A 14,464-nucleotide genomic window follows, 5' to 3' on the forward strand; every position below is an offset into this window, starting at 1 on the left:
TTGCCTAAAGGTTCACAGGTAGAGAATGCCTCATGGCATTAAGTCCGCCTTTTGTACTATAAGGTTTTCTTTTGTGCAATAAAGATTAAATAAATAAATAAAAACTCAAAAATGCGAGTTGTCCCAGAGATAAGACCTAGATAATAGATCGATTTTTCGCCCCCGGAAACCACCATATAGTAAATTGATCGAAATCGTTAGAGCCGTTTCCGATAGAGATCAATATAAATTCCAATTCATATATATCATAGAAAAGCTGAATATAGAAAGACGATGGCTCAATATTTCGGACTTTTACCAATACCAGTTGGTAAATCTTAAGTTTTACCGGTAAATCCTTAGGTATAAGATTTTCAGGTCAGTTTCTCCAAAACACTTTTATTTTTTCAATTTTTTAAGATAAAGATGGTTTATTATTCAAGTAGGCATATTACAATGCGCTTATGAACGTCAAATAAAGCTTCGAAATTGTCTTTTAAAGCATAGAGACTAAAGTTAAATTTTATTTCTTAGACCATCACAAAATATCCCGGACCCGGACCCGGGTACGTCCTTAAACTACGTCCAAAAGAGAGGTGTGGGCATTGTGTATGTCATCTCGCTGTGTATGGTAGGGCACAGCACAGCGGAGCCCAACTGGGGAAGTACCTCCACCTTACAGAAAACCGCAGCCATAACACTAGACCCTACTCATAGTGTTGTGTTCCTGCCGGTGAGTAAGGTTGCCAGAGCTCGACGAGGGGGAGGGGGTTTAGGGTCGGCAACGCGCATGTAACTCCTCTGGAGTTGCAGGCGTACATAGACTAAGGAAACTGCTTACCATCAGGCGGGCCGTATGCTTGTTTGCCACCGACGTAGTATAAAAAAATCCGTATCTCGGATAAGGCCCGACCCGACAATACAATTGGCTGACTGAAGTACAAATTGTTTTGGAGCCAAATATAGTAACTACCTATTTTCAAAAACAATCGTAACTAAAAGATGCATAATCCAATCCAAATTAAATCTCTTTCCTACCGACCCTAAGCTACCGTGCAAGCTTATAAACACACTAACAAGCCACCGCAGGCGCAGCGAATGCAATCATTGGCAATTTTACGCCCGTTCAGCGATAATTGGTTAAATATTACCTCATTTTTACGGATATTTATACTCACTTCAACCATGGTGATTGTAGACAATTTTTTTAGGAATAAAGGAAAGCATTTGACCACAATAATGGAGCATGCTTACCTTCCTTCCTCTCATTAAGAATTTTAGATCCTGATGCTAAATAATTTCCCAGATTTGTATGGAAATTTAGTTCACGCACAAGAGAGAAAGGGTTACTTCGTATAAATGTCATGAGCCAAAAAACTAACAATCCTCCAATGAACATCTGTGAGACAGATCATCGATCGATGCATGAACATCTGTGAGACAGATTTGATGAGTTATTTTCCTCCACTTTGCAACTCAAACAATACCAGACATCATACTATCTTATTTATTACTAATTTATTATAATATTTGTTTGTCAGATGGCTAATACGCCGCAATTCGCGGCACGCGTCGGCACGCGTTCGTACTTCTTGTAGCCGTGTAACGCGTGACACGTGCACAGGCGTTCTGCACGTGTCACGCGTTACACGCCTGTTACTCCGATACCACTTCATTTGATTTTGATACTTAGCATTATCTGCTAAATTAATAAACAGTATAATTATAAACATAATAAATCTTGGAAATCTTCATCTATTACTTCGCGCTGCATTAAGCAAACTAAGAAAATAATTAAAAACATTTCTTAGTACGGTCTCATATTAGGTCATTCGCAAACGTAAGATACTGAGGGCTTTCTCTTTCTCTGTCACTCTGATTACGCCTTAATTGGAGTAAAAGAGAAAAATGTCCGCAATTTGTGGACTTCGGTGTTTACGGTAGGCCTATAGATCGTAGGTAGCAGTGTTGGCCGAACGTTTATTAGTATTGAAAATATTGAAAATTAAGCATTACAAATTTAACCGTAAACCTCAACGGACGATTACAGTCTACTGTTCTTTACGGTTCAATTTGTAATGTTTAATTTCAATATTTTCAATTCTAATTTACGTTCGGTCAACACTGGTAGGTAGTTACGGGTAGAATACGCACGCTGAATTATTTTATCTCCATCAAAGGAGTAGTGATTTGATGACATAGCAGGTATTTTTGGCATGAAATAAATAGGTAGCCTGCGAAGTATAATTATTATCTTATTCATTACAATTTTGTTTATTAATATACAATATCTAACTATGTGTTTAACCCATAGGTTTAACCATGGCGTGTCAGATGGCCGTAATTCGCGGCACGCGTTCGCACTTCAACAAGAGTTGCACTCCTGTTGCTCCGATACCAGTGTACCACTTCATCTGATATTTATACCACTATTAGCTATAGTAATAATTAATAAACAATAAATAAACTTACGAAAATTTTAGAAACATCATCTTATCTGGGCTCCGCGATGCAGTGACATTGATACTGGTTACCACACCGAAACACATTTACTTGACGAAAATATAATTAATGTAATAATAGCTTGTTAGACTTGTTTATTTATTAGAAATATTAGAATAACACTTTTTTTTTAATTCGTTTAGCCGTATTGTTTATTATCGTATGATTAACCAATCAAAAATGTCAAAACGTCAAAATCAAATCAAGTCGCTCTATGTCATAGAGAGAAGGGATTTTTATCAATGAGTTTTTTTACATAAAGAGGAATAATTATATAAAATTGCGCACGATTGTACTTGCGCAGCTATTAATACAGTGTAGATTTGTAAATCGGTCACTAAGAGCAACTACTGCGTCCCGCGTTGCTATGATAAAATAATCTTAGAAGAATTTACCTCTTTTAAGAGCCCATCAACGTGCTCACTAGCGCCACTGGACAATCACAATTAATTAGCGAAACAATCACAATTATTTCCAGTGGCGCTAGTGAGCACGTTGATGGGCTCTTAAGGAAATCTTCAATAATTTCAAAATAAAAAGATGCCAGAAGTTTATATTTTTTAGGAATAATAAATAAATAAATGTTATAGGACATTATTACACAAATTGACTAAGTCCCACAGTAAGCTCAATAAGGCTTGTGTTGAGGGTACTTAGACAACGATATATATAATATATAAATATTTATAAATACTTAAATACATAGAAAACACCCATGACCCAGGAACAAATATCCATGCTCATCACACGAATAAATGCCCTTACCAGGATTTGAACCCGGGACCATCGGCTTCATAGGCAGGGTCACTAGCCACGAGGCCAGACCGGTCGTCGGAAGGATCAGAAGACTTTAGATATCAACTGACGTTAAGGCCCAGTAAGCTCGAGTTCTTTTCTCACTCTCACTTAGCGTAAGCGAGATCGAATTAAAAAAAAAGTTTTTGTATGTTCAAATAACAAAAAAGCTCAACGGGGGGGGGGGGGGGGGGGTTTAGGGTCGGCAACGCGCATGTAACTGGAGTTGCAGGCGTACATAGGCTACGGAGACTGCTTACCATCAGGCGGGCCGTATGCTTGTTTGCCACTGACGTAGTATAAAAAAACAAAAAAGTAATCGATACGTTCCCTCAACAATGATAAGGCCGATTTTTAGAAGAAATGTTCATATTTTTAGTTTTTGTGCATAATTTCGTACAAATATTTAAAGTGCATTTTATACCTATGTTCGTGATTTTTTCTATCGAGTGAAAGTCAAAAACTAAGGACTCGAATCAATACAGTCCCTCGAAAAAGGTCTCAAGATTGCTTATTAAATTTATAGCAGCCGTATTGTGATCCAAAAAAGCGCTACGACTCTTTTAAACTGTATTTTCTGAACCAACTGCAACTTAAGTAAATTGTGAAAATTACCACAGATCGAAGAAAATTGTAATGCCATGACAATCGAGTTTATATGTTATAGTTTTTATATTAAAAATTTCATAAAGCTATTATTTACTAGAACGTGTTTAATATAAATACCTACCTCCGATTTAATTTTTTGATTTGATTCAACATACAAATAACAATTTTTTTTAAGGAAAATTGAAAAATTCATTCAATTGAATGGAACTCGCGAACTTTCGGAACACCGGTCCCCCAAGCGGTCATTTTTTTTTAAATAATTCTTTAATAAAAAAAAATATTGCTTGCGGACATCTCTGCTTAGAAAAAAAAGATTAACATCTGTTCGGTTTCTCAAAAACCACTGAATATTTGGCCTAAAAAACGCAGCAAACCAGGCAAATCCGAATCATCCAGGCCAGTGACAAAACACAACGCACAATGGCCGAGGTGTGGGCACTACGAAAAATCCCATTCGGCCCGCGGACGCGGAATAATTACCGCGTTTTACTGGTTTAATCCGGATCAGATAACTATAGAGCCCCAAGGTACTGGAATAGGGCTGACAAAATACGATGGTCGACTGCCAAAAAATTAAGGTTTTTTTTTTATGGCCGTCCTTTAAAGTTCTCGTAGCTTGCATCATTTTTTTAAATCAATATATCATTTGTTTTGTCAGGGATTTTAAAAAGTAAAATTATTGCAAAAACTTCCCCAAACGTTTTTTATAAGTTTAAAATGCGGTATGGTGATCATAGTATGGCAAAACGCAAGGACTGTCATAGTTTTCGCAAATACTGATATATAAATATTTATTCTTTTAAAATAAAATGTATTTTAAAACACCATTTTTTCTCACTCTCACGTCTTTTGATTTTCTGGTACTACCTTGTCATGAGTGTTTTTTTTTTTTAAATAAGTTTTTTTTTATACCACGTCGGTGGCAAACACGCACACGGCCCACTTGATGGGAAGCAGTCATCGTAGCATATCGACGCCTGCAACTCCAGAGAAACCTACTCCTTTTTTGAAGAACCCCATACTGTAGCCCCTCGGGAAAATTAAATATACTACTTACAAATAAAATAAAATAGACAGTAGTTCAAACTAAGTTTACTTTAATGTAATTAGAATTATTTACCTACATACTAACTTAGACAAATCTGTGGTAAAACCAAGGAAATTAAAAAATGGACTAAAACCTGACTCTTTAAAATTCAGACCCTTTTGTTCTCTTAGAGTAATTTCAGGTTAAAACAACAATAACGAAAAAAAATCGGTTAAGAAAATTCGGTTAAGTTCTTACAATAAGGAAAAAAAAAATGGCGACCCTAATAAAAAGCACTATACGTTTGATATTCATGATCAGTCCCTGTGGGTCCAGGATTAGGGATGATGTAGATTTAGTTTCATCTGATATTAATTTAGATGGCGGTGTGTTCGTTAAAAGAGAATTTTAAATCTCGATGACAATTTGAGAAGTATTCAATCTTCTGAACAGAACCCCTAGTGTAAATTTATTCGATAGCGTAACGTGACGTACGCGTTTGCGTTAAGTCTCATTTTGTATGGGATTTAGAAACAGCGCGCCAAGCGGGACGTTTTGGAAACTCAAAATGCCATACAAAATGAGACTTAACGCAAACGCGTACGTCACGTTTCGCTATCGAATAAATGTACACTAGGGGTACTGACCAGATCTGCTTTAAGTATTTTTGTAATATCTAAATACAAAATAATATATCGAAATTGTGGTTTGTCATGGGCAAGGTATTCTCAATAATCTTAAACAGGTAGTCTAGTTAATAAACATTTCAGAATGTCTTTCGGGTACAGGGTGAAATTTTACTCAGTGCATAAATTTAATTACATTAAAATTACATTTTATATTGAAATTATTGTAGACATAACATGCATTAGTAAAGATCGGGTTATTTTTGAAGTGTATTAGTATATTTGTGAGTGAGGTATTATTTGTTACTTCAAATTTTCACAAACAGGTAAAGGGGTGGAGGGAGGGTGTGGTTGTTAAGTTATCAATAATAATGATAAATTCTCAAAAACAGTTTTAACATTATTTTTACAACTTCTGCTTTTAATATTAATGTGAGCAGTTCATTTTCCTTAGAGATTTCTAAGAACAGTAGGTATGGACTTCGGCTCAAGCCATCCATTAAATTGTAAATCCTAAAACTACTATAGGCGAAACATTTTATACATAAAATCGAACATTTCCCTTATTTCCACCAGAGCAGTAGCGGCCGATCACAAACTACAGTAATTAAATCTTTAGGGAGCAGGGAGCAACGAGGGTGCACACAATAGCTCCAACACCAGGTGACGTATTACCCTCTCTGCCAAAAACGTCCTAAGAATAATAGAAAATACGTGGCACATACGTCTCTTTTCAAATTTAGAATCGTATTCAAAAACCAACTTAATTTTACCGTTGGAAAACCATAGAAGTTTTAGAAGCTTATATAGAAATGAAAGGGGATGCAGTTGGTAGTGGTTTAGAGAATTGCAAAGATAAATTTGTGGAAGCACAAAAGAGACGGTTGACTTTATTTCGTTTGTGATTTAGTGACGTAGTTATAACGCGTGTCAATGGTGGATTTGCGTTTGATGTGCTTTGCTAAGTAAATAAAATAAAAATAACTATCAAATAATATATCGATAAAAGCGGTACTAGGCAATGCATTTTACTCCAAAACAAGCCTTATGTATTCTATCAAAAAACTCAAATGCATTAAAGCTTCTTTTATCGCAACCCGATTCTATTCTAAATTTTGAAACAATTAAAGTAGTTAATATGAGTAAGAAAATCCCTGAATCAATTTTTACATTACAAGCCCCAATGCTAGAGGCATCCTGTAGGTATATAGCCGGGTATATTTGTATAACATAAATAAATAAATATTATAGGACATTAATTACATAAATTGACTAAGTCCCACAGTAAGCTCAATAAGGCTTGTGTTGAGGGTACTTAGACAACGATATATATAATATATAAATATTTATAAATACTTAAATACATAGAAAACACCCATGACCCAGGAACAAATATCCATGCTCATCACACGAATAAATGCCCTTACCAGGATTTGAACCCGGGACCATCGGCTTCATAGGCAGGGTCACTACCCACGAGGCCAGACCGGTCGTCAAAACAAAACGGTAACAAAATCTCTAAAAATGCCCGTGCACGTTCTTCTTCTTTCTTCTCGAGGTTCCCTAAAACAGTGGATGCCCAGAAAGCAGGAGTGCGTGTTTACACGTCACACTCGCCGAAAGACGTCCCCTTTCCTGTGTACCCAAGGATCTTCACTACGTCCTTTCATGCGTTGTCTTCATCTGACGATTCCCTGTGACTTTGACCAACACAAACACCCATCCAGTTGGAGACCTTCCTATGATGAGTTTACCAAAAATGACGTTTTCAACGAACTTGTCATCACCAAAAGCCAAATCCCAAGGTATCTCGATCAGTAATTATTATTAAATACTCCATTTTAAGCCCCTCTCAGATGTTATCAGGGCACATTAGCGATCATTGTGGAGCTGTATCTCATCTGACAGGATATCTGACACTATCTGCCATCTCCCCTTTAGGTGTCACCATTTGTCGGATCGACGCGAGCGCAGCTTTTCAGAAAATTAGACGTTATTTGATATTGAATATGAAATGTTTAAGTTGAAAATACATTTATTATTTTAAATTGTAATCCAAGAAGCTTTAAAGCTTTAGAAGCGAGGTATGGGCACTGTGAATGTCATCTCGCTTTGTGTGGTAGGGCACATCACAGCGGATGTCATTCCAGATCTAGAGCAGAGCCCAACTGGGCGCAACCTTACAGAAAACCGCAGCCAAATAACACTAAACCCTACTCATAGTGTTGTGTTCCTGCCGGTGAGTAAGGTTGCCAGAGCTCTACGAGGGTGCGGAGTGTTAGGGTCAGCAACGCGCATGTAACACCTGCAGGGACGGCTTACCATCAGGCGGGGCGTGTGCTTGTTTACCGCCGACGTAGTATAATCCAAAAAAATGATACAGGAAATGGTGAAAGATAGAATAATAATAATGCAAAATGCAGTTACGGATGTAACGACAGATGCACCGATTATTTCTAGATGTGTTACTGTTCTTGCCTGTTTTACTGTTACTACATTTCTAAAAACTAAGCTGGTGTCCCTTGAGGAGACAGGACAGAGGTAGGTATCAATTCACAGATAACTAGGTATTTATAATTTAGGACTGATGGACTGTAACATACGACGAGTTATAGTTATATATATGGCTTTCCATCGCAGAAGAGTCCTTATGATTCCAGTGCAATAAGGATGTGTACATCTGAAATTCCAACACGTTTTAAGATTCCTGAGGACATACTTCATAACTTACGTAATTTGGTCGGGTTATTTGGTATTAACTTAGCTTTAAGATAATAAAAATTGTCACTAACACAAAATGATCCAAGTTAAATGATTTATTTATTATTATTTGATTTATTTGTTGCCCACCATAAACCATACTAAATTCATGGAGGGGAATAAAAAAAAATTGAAAATGACAAGGACAAACAATAATAACACTTTCTCTGCTACTCCTATTGAAAGCTCCATAAGAGCATCTCCCTCTTCCCCCATTCCATCTTTATATTATTGTTCCTACATTGTTCCTCTATGTTTTTTAAGGTTTTTTTAAGCGATAATATGGCAAGGATTTTTAAAATGTCATTTTTCATTGTCATTGATTTTTTAGTAATTTAATTTCTGAGTTTTATTTATTTTCATATTATTTATATTTGTAATATTTTTTAAATAATCTACCATCATGTCTAACAGCGGGTCTGATGAGACGGTGGAAGTCTTAGAAATACAAGTCCAAGAGGAGGAGTCAGTGGAACCTTCCATGTCCGAATGGTCTTCACTCGTCATGAGTTTAGACGCCCCAAATCAGAAGAGAGTTCTCTATGAACAGGGTCTCTATGAACCTGGAAGTGGAGAAATATGTGCCGCTTACGTCAGCCAGTCCGACAGCGCAGTTTTCAGACATGTTTACTACAATTACCCGTGCATCCCCGACCCTGGGATATCACACGCGTTATTAGGACCAGCGCCTAAACCTATCTACCCTGATGACGGCCAAGAACTGTACCTAACTCTATGTAAGCAGATGAATCAGACCCCGGTTCGAATTTTCTACAGAGCGCTGCTCGGAAATAAGGCGGACTTGAGCTATTACTGCGTTAATCCTTACGGCATCCAAGCTATGGCCAAGAGTCTAATCAATAATAGAACGCTTACCACCATTAATTTGACAGACAACTTTTTAAACGACGACGCCTGCTTCCATTTAGGTGAGATGCTGACGAATAATACTGCATTAACTGAGTTAAATCTTTCGGGATGTAGGATCGGGCCGAGCGGAGCTCTCAGACTGTGTGCCGGACTGCCGAAGAATAAGGGTTTGAAGGTGCTCAATCTTAGTCGAAATCAGCTGGGTGATGCCGGTACTGATCACTTCGCTGGGGCTATATTCTCCCAAGCTAATGTTCAAGAAGTCAACCTGTCCAACAATGGTATCAGCGGAAAAAGTGCGCAAACTCTCTCTGAAGCTTTAGAGTGGAACAACAAAATAACTTACTTAGACTTATCCCGCAATCTTCTGTATTCCTTCCCTTCCGGACTCTGCAACCTACTCAATGAGTTAGGAGACAGCACCTTACTTAAATATATAAATTTGTCATGGAACAGTTTATGTGGCACCAAAACATCTGGAGGAATAAAACAGATTTTCAAGGCAAAAAACTTACAACACTTAGACATTAGCAATAACAAACTATCGACCACAGAAGTTGCAATGGACCTGATTGCCTCTATGGCAAAACCTAAGAAAATGGTAACTTATAACGTTTCATACAACCCGATTAGCGCGGAAGATTCCATACAGTTTATAAATAAACTACAGACCAAGGTAGTTAAAATACAGAAACTTTATATGGATGGTATTAACGTAAACGACAAATTTATAAAAATTTTAGACGCCATGAAGCAATTACCAAATAAACAAGACGTAGAAGTGACTTACGGATATGTAGAAGGATTATACAAGGCGACAGGTCCAGACCCGAGAGAGACGACGCTGGACAGAGTAGAATATATATGCAAGAAGCCTAAGAAACATAAAGTGGATATAGCGCTAGTGATTTACCAGTTACTGAAAGAGGGAAACAATCTACTAGAAATAAAGGAATTTACAGATGCAATTAAATCCGCAGGAGTTGTTTTAGAAGACGGGCTTATAGCAGAGTTGACTAACATTTTCTCTGGACCTACTTCTAAAAAGGGGGCAAAGACTGTTGATATTGCGATGATGGCGGAGTATATGAAGAGGAAATGGCCGGAGAGGAAGCTGCCACCAACGCCGCCGCCTGAACCGGAGCCAATACCTGAACCAGTTCCTGAGAAGGGGAAGAAGGGAGGGAAAGAAGCAAAGGGGAAGGGCAAGAAGTAGACCAAATCAACACCAAAATTAAGTGATGTGAAATATTCGCTGACAAAAAACGATAAAACTTTTATAGTTTTATTTTATGTTTGTAGTTTTGAATTTATGTTAAGTACTTTATTTTTATAATGATTTTAAATACTTTATTTTATTATTTTTAATTTAATAAACCATCTGTTACAATGAATTTGGTGTTAGATTTAGTGAGACAATAAGACATACCAATTAATTTCTTGGAACTTATAGACGAAATATCATTTAATATTTACCATTCAAAGCTAATCCAAATGAGGCCCAGTTTCTTTCTGAAGGTCAGATCAGTCAGATGGAAGTCGCTTTCCTACAAAATAGTGCCTGTTGGGATTAAGTTGGCAAACGATTCAGAACTCCCCAATCTGTGGAAATGGAAATATGCTGGAATAACTCTAGGCATATGATGTAACTTCATTATTAGGTTTTAAGATCCATTTAAGTAACTAAGCTAATTTACTAAACCTTGTTTTCTTTATGATTAATTACTATTTATAGTTAGTATTAACTTGCCGCGACCTCCAAACCGAACAGTCTACACACTGTTTAAATTAAAACGATAAATTGGACCAAGCAAACATTATAAACAATTTATGCAATTCTTAAAAACACAAGTAACTTAAAATACAACACGATACATTCGTTAAAATAATAATAAAAACAAAAAGATACAAATAAAGAAATTAATTTACTGCATACTTGCTTAGATAAGTACCTACTGCTTTGGTTTGTAAGTGCACAAATATTTATTCCATTCTATGTTAATGAATGTTGTCAAACAAACCCCATAACAAATTACAAGAATGACCACGCGTTTTAGCGTCGCTTTGCGAAACGAATCGATTCTCGAACCCGCGTATTTACTCTAACCACCGCACAATGCCACACAATAGCACAATGCCACAATTAAATATTCAAAATAATCCACACTTAAAAAGATGTCTGTCTTTTAGGGTTAAACGACAGTAACCTAGTAAAATAATTTAAATTTTACCCAAAGGTCTTAAGGTTTAAACTCGAAGTGTTTAACTTGTACGTTTGTATGCAAATTTCGTCATTTATGTGGTTTTATTTAGTATAAAGCATGTTTACAAGGATTCACAATGACTATGTTACGCTGATTAGGTGATAAAGAGAAGTAACTTGATTTATTTGTCCCGGTTTGATTTGTGAACGCTTGCTTTGAATGTTTATCAAATGTTTATGGGGAGACACATGAACCTAGCCTCCGCGGCTCAGGACTACTTCGCCCACAATCCTATTTCGCCACCTTTTCATTTTTAAATCATGCCATGCCATGTCGTCGGCATACAAGTCTTCACCTCCCTAATTCGTCCACGTTAGTATGTTCATATGTTGGCTACAGTCCTAGATAGGGATTGCAAACCGGATTGATTTTCAATCCGGCCGGATCCGGCCGGATTTTGGCCCTGATCCGGCCGGATCCGGCCGGACCGGATCCGGATTGGTATAGGAATATTTAAGTTAATTAAATGATATATTTTTCTAGTTGTTTGCGTACTACGTATTCCTAAATCTATACTTTGAAGTTAATAAATAATTTCTTAACAAAAGAATAGAACTTAGTAGTAAAAAGTGTGACACTGTCAATATCACTTTAAAAACAAAATTTGAAATCGGTTTTTTATTATATTTAACCATTCGCAAGTGCTCAAATTTTCGTTTACAATTATAAATTTGATTAGTTTCCAAAGCCTGATGATGTGATGTAGGGTGGGAAACAAAAATTCTTAAAAGGACAAGTTTTCGTAACTGTTCTCTGATTGAATTCTTTGTAACGTTGACATCCATTCTAGTAACAAAAGAAAATATTTTACTTTTAATGCGCTCCAATATTACCTTGTTCTAATTTTTTTGTCCGAGAAAGTAGTAAACTGTATGATAAAAAAAAATACAGAAATGTATATTGGTTAAATTATAGGGAACAAAACACGACACGACGATCTCATGCGCAAAATAATAGAGTGTAGGATTAAAAACCATCGCGGAATGGGACTTACTAAGAAAAGTTACATGGATCAAATAAAGAAATTGCTAGACGTAGAGTATCACGTACCAGGAGATAAAGGAAATTGCATAAGATTGGATGAAATTGTAAAGGCAAAAAATTCTCTCTTAAATTTGAAACTAAACATTATCAATATTATCAAATATTCATTCACAAATATTGATGAGTCCAACTCTAGTCGGTTGAGAACCGCCGACTTAATCCTGTTCATTTGTTTTGTTTTAATCTCCTATCACAACATTATGACATAACATAAACCTTCTCTTTGGCATAAATTAAAAATGCCTTCCATGGCATCTCCATCCTTTAATTTTTCCTTCTATTACAGTATTTATGTAATCGTCATATCGTGCCACCAATATGAAAGAAGAAGAAATCCTCTCATGTTCCCAGTCATCGTCATAATAAATATATTTTTATCTCACGAAATTTAAACTTTTTCATTCGTTTTCTGTTCTGTTCAACTTCATACCTCTCATCCATCGCCTTTTCCTCTTCTAAAATGCACTGCGCGTCCTATATTTAGGCATTTTTTAATCATACCGGATCCGGTCCGGATCCGGTGATTATTACCGGATCCGGTAGCTCCTGAAAAGTGCCGGATCCGGCCGGATTACCGGATCCGCCGGACCGGATTGCAATCCCTAGTCCTAGATCGTCTAAATTGCTATTTTGATCACAGTGCCAACTCGTCAACGTTATTGTACAGTCAGCGTCAAATACTTTCTTTTCTAGCAACCAAAGTAGCCAAATAGTTCGGTACACCATATATTTAGTATGGTGTACCGAACTATTTGGCCACTTTGACTGCTACAAAGTATTTGACGCTGACTGTACCATCGGTTATCCTGACCGACTACAGAACCTCCTCCTTCTATGAAATTGAAGTCGGTTAATAAGACAACATTGGCACTTTCCATTTACCTTTGCATTAATTGAATTTGAACTATCGTGAGACATACTAATATTAAAATAATTCTACGGATTACACTCATGTATTTTGGCTGCTCCCATATATCGGATGGCGACTGTACAAATATACACCGCGAGTGACTTAAAAAATACGTGAGTGTAATCCGCAGAGCGTTAACCATTGGCATGTTGGCTACGCGGGCTGAGCCGCTGCCGAGCCGCCACACTCTCATATCAGATATATCGGAGCGGCCTAGGTGCCAAAAATATATCTCAACACGTACTCTAACGCCTTGACAATAGAGGCGTGTTCAGATATAATTGTGAGCACCTTGGCCGCTCCGATATATCTGAAGGCGACTGTACAGTAAGTACAAATATACACCGTGTAACTCCAACTACTAAAAATATCTGAGATCTGGAACTGATAATTCCATAAAGCTAGGATTAATCTTTATTTTTTCCCGATTTTGATAAACTATTGTCTGCAAATTTATAGGTACTGTCACGTCTGAAAATATCGATACGAAAAAAGTGTCGAAGATATGTATATATTGCCCATATATTAACGTAGTGTACACATATTTTTGGCACATTTTTCGTACCAATATTTACAGACGTGACTGTACCAACCAAGTGCCTGAAATTTATCTACCATGCGGTGATTATAATCATGTGCGTCCACATGAAATAATAGCCATTACTTATCGCAAAAAGAATATTTGACAGCAATATACAATTAATAAGCGAGACTAAGCTATTTTCCTAAAAATAATTTATTCAAACGAATTCCAATCTATCAATACCCTCGCGTACCAGAACAGTTGAAGTACAGTAGCTGTCAATTCAATTAGCTGACCATTTTTAAACCTTACTGCAACGAGATAAGCACTACATTGGTAACGAGATGGTAAACATTAAAATCGAGAATAGGGTCAGGGATTCAGGGTGATATTCCATTCGCTGTGTCGAGTTGATAGCTCGGGCGAACCAGGTCTACGATGAACTCCAGTTTTCTAAAAGGGGTCAACGCAAAATTGCAGTTTTTTTTTATTGAATTTTTACATGTTTTAATCAAGGGACAATGCTATAAAAAATCATTCAAAAACTAGAATATA

At 36.7% G+C, this 14,464-nt stretch overlaps 1 protein-coding gene across 1 annotated transcript; it reads left to right on the forward strand.

The window, feature by feature from the left end:
• The first annotated feature begins 8,576 nt into the window (after nt 1-8,576).
• Nucleotides 8,577-10,798, forward strand: LOC133519562 (leucine-rich repeat-containing protein 74B-like). The gene has a single exon (XM_061853571.1). The coding sequence runs from the start codon at nt 8,702-8,704 to the stop codon at nt 10,382-10,384; it is 1,683 nt and encodes a 560-aa protein (XP_061709555.1). The 5' UTR covers nt 8,577-8,701; the 3' UTR covers nt 10,385-10,798.
• The last annotated feature ends 3,666 nt before the right edge of the window (nt 10,799-14,464 follow it).

The sequence above is a fragment of the Cydia pomonella genome, chromosome 7, assembly GCF_033807575.1.
Source record: "Cydia pomonella isolate Wapato2018A chromosome 7, ilCydPomo1, whole genome shotgun sequence".
NCBI lineage: Eukaryota > Metazoa > Arthropoda > Insecta > Lepidoptera > Tortricidae > Cydia > Cydia pomonella.

Coding starts and splice junctions, on each gene's coding strand:
- LOC133519562 (XM_061853571.1), top strand. CDS start 8,702: ATGTCTAACAGCGGGTCTGATGAGACGGTGGAAGTCTTAGAAATACAA.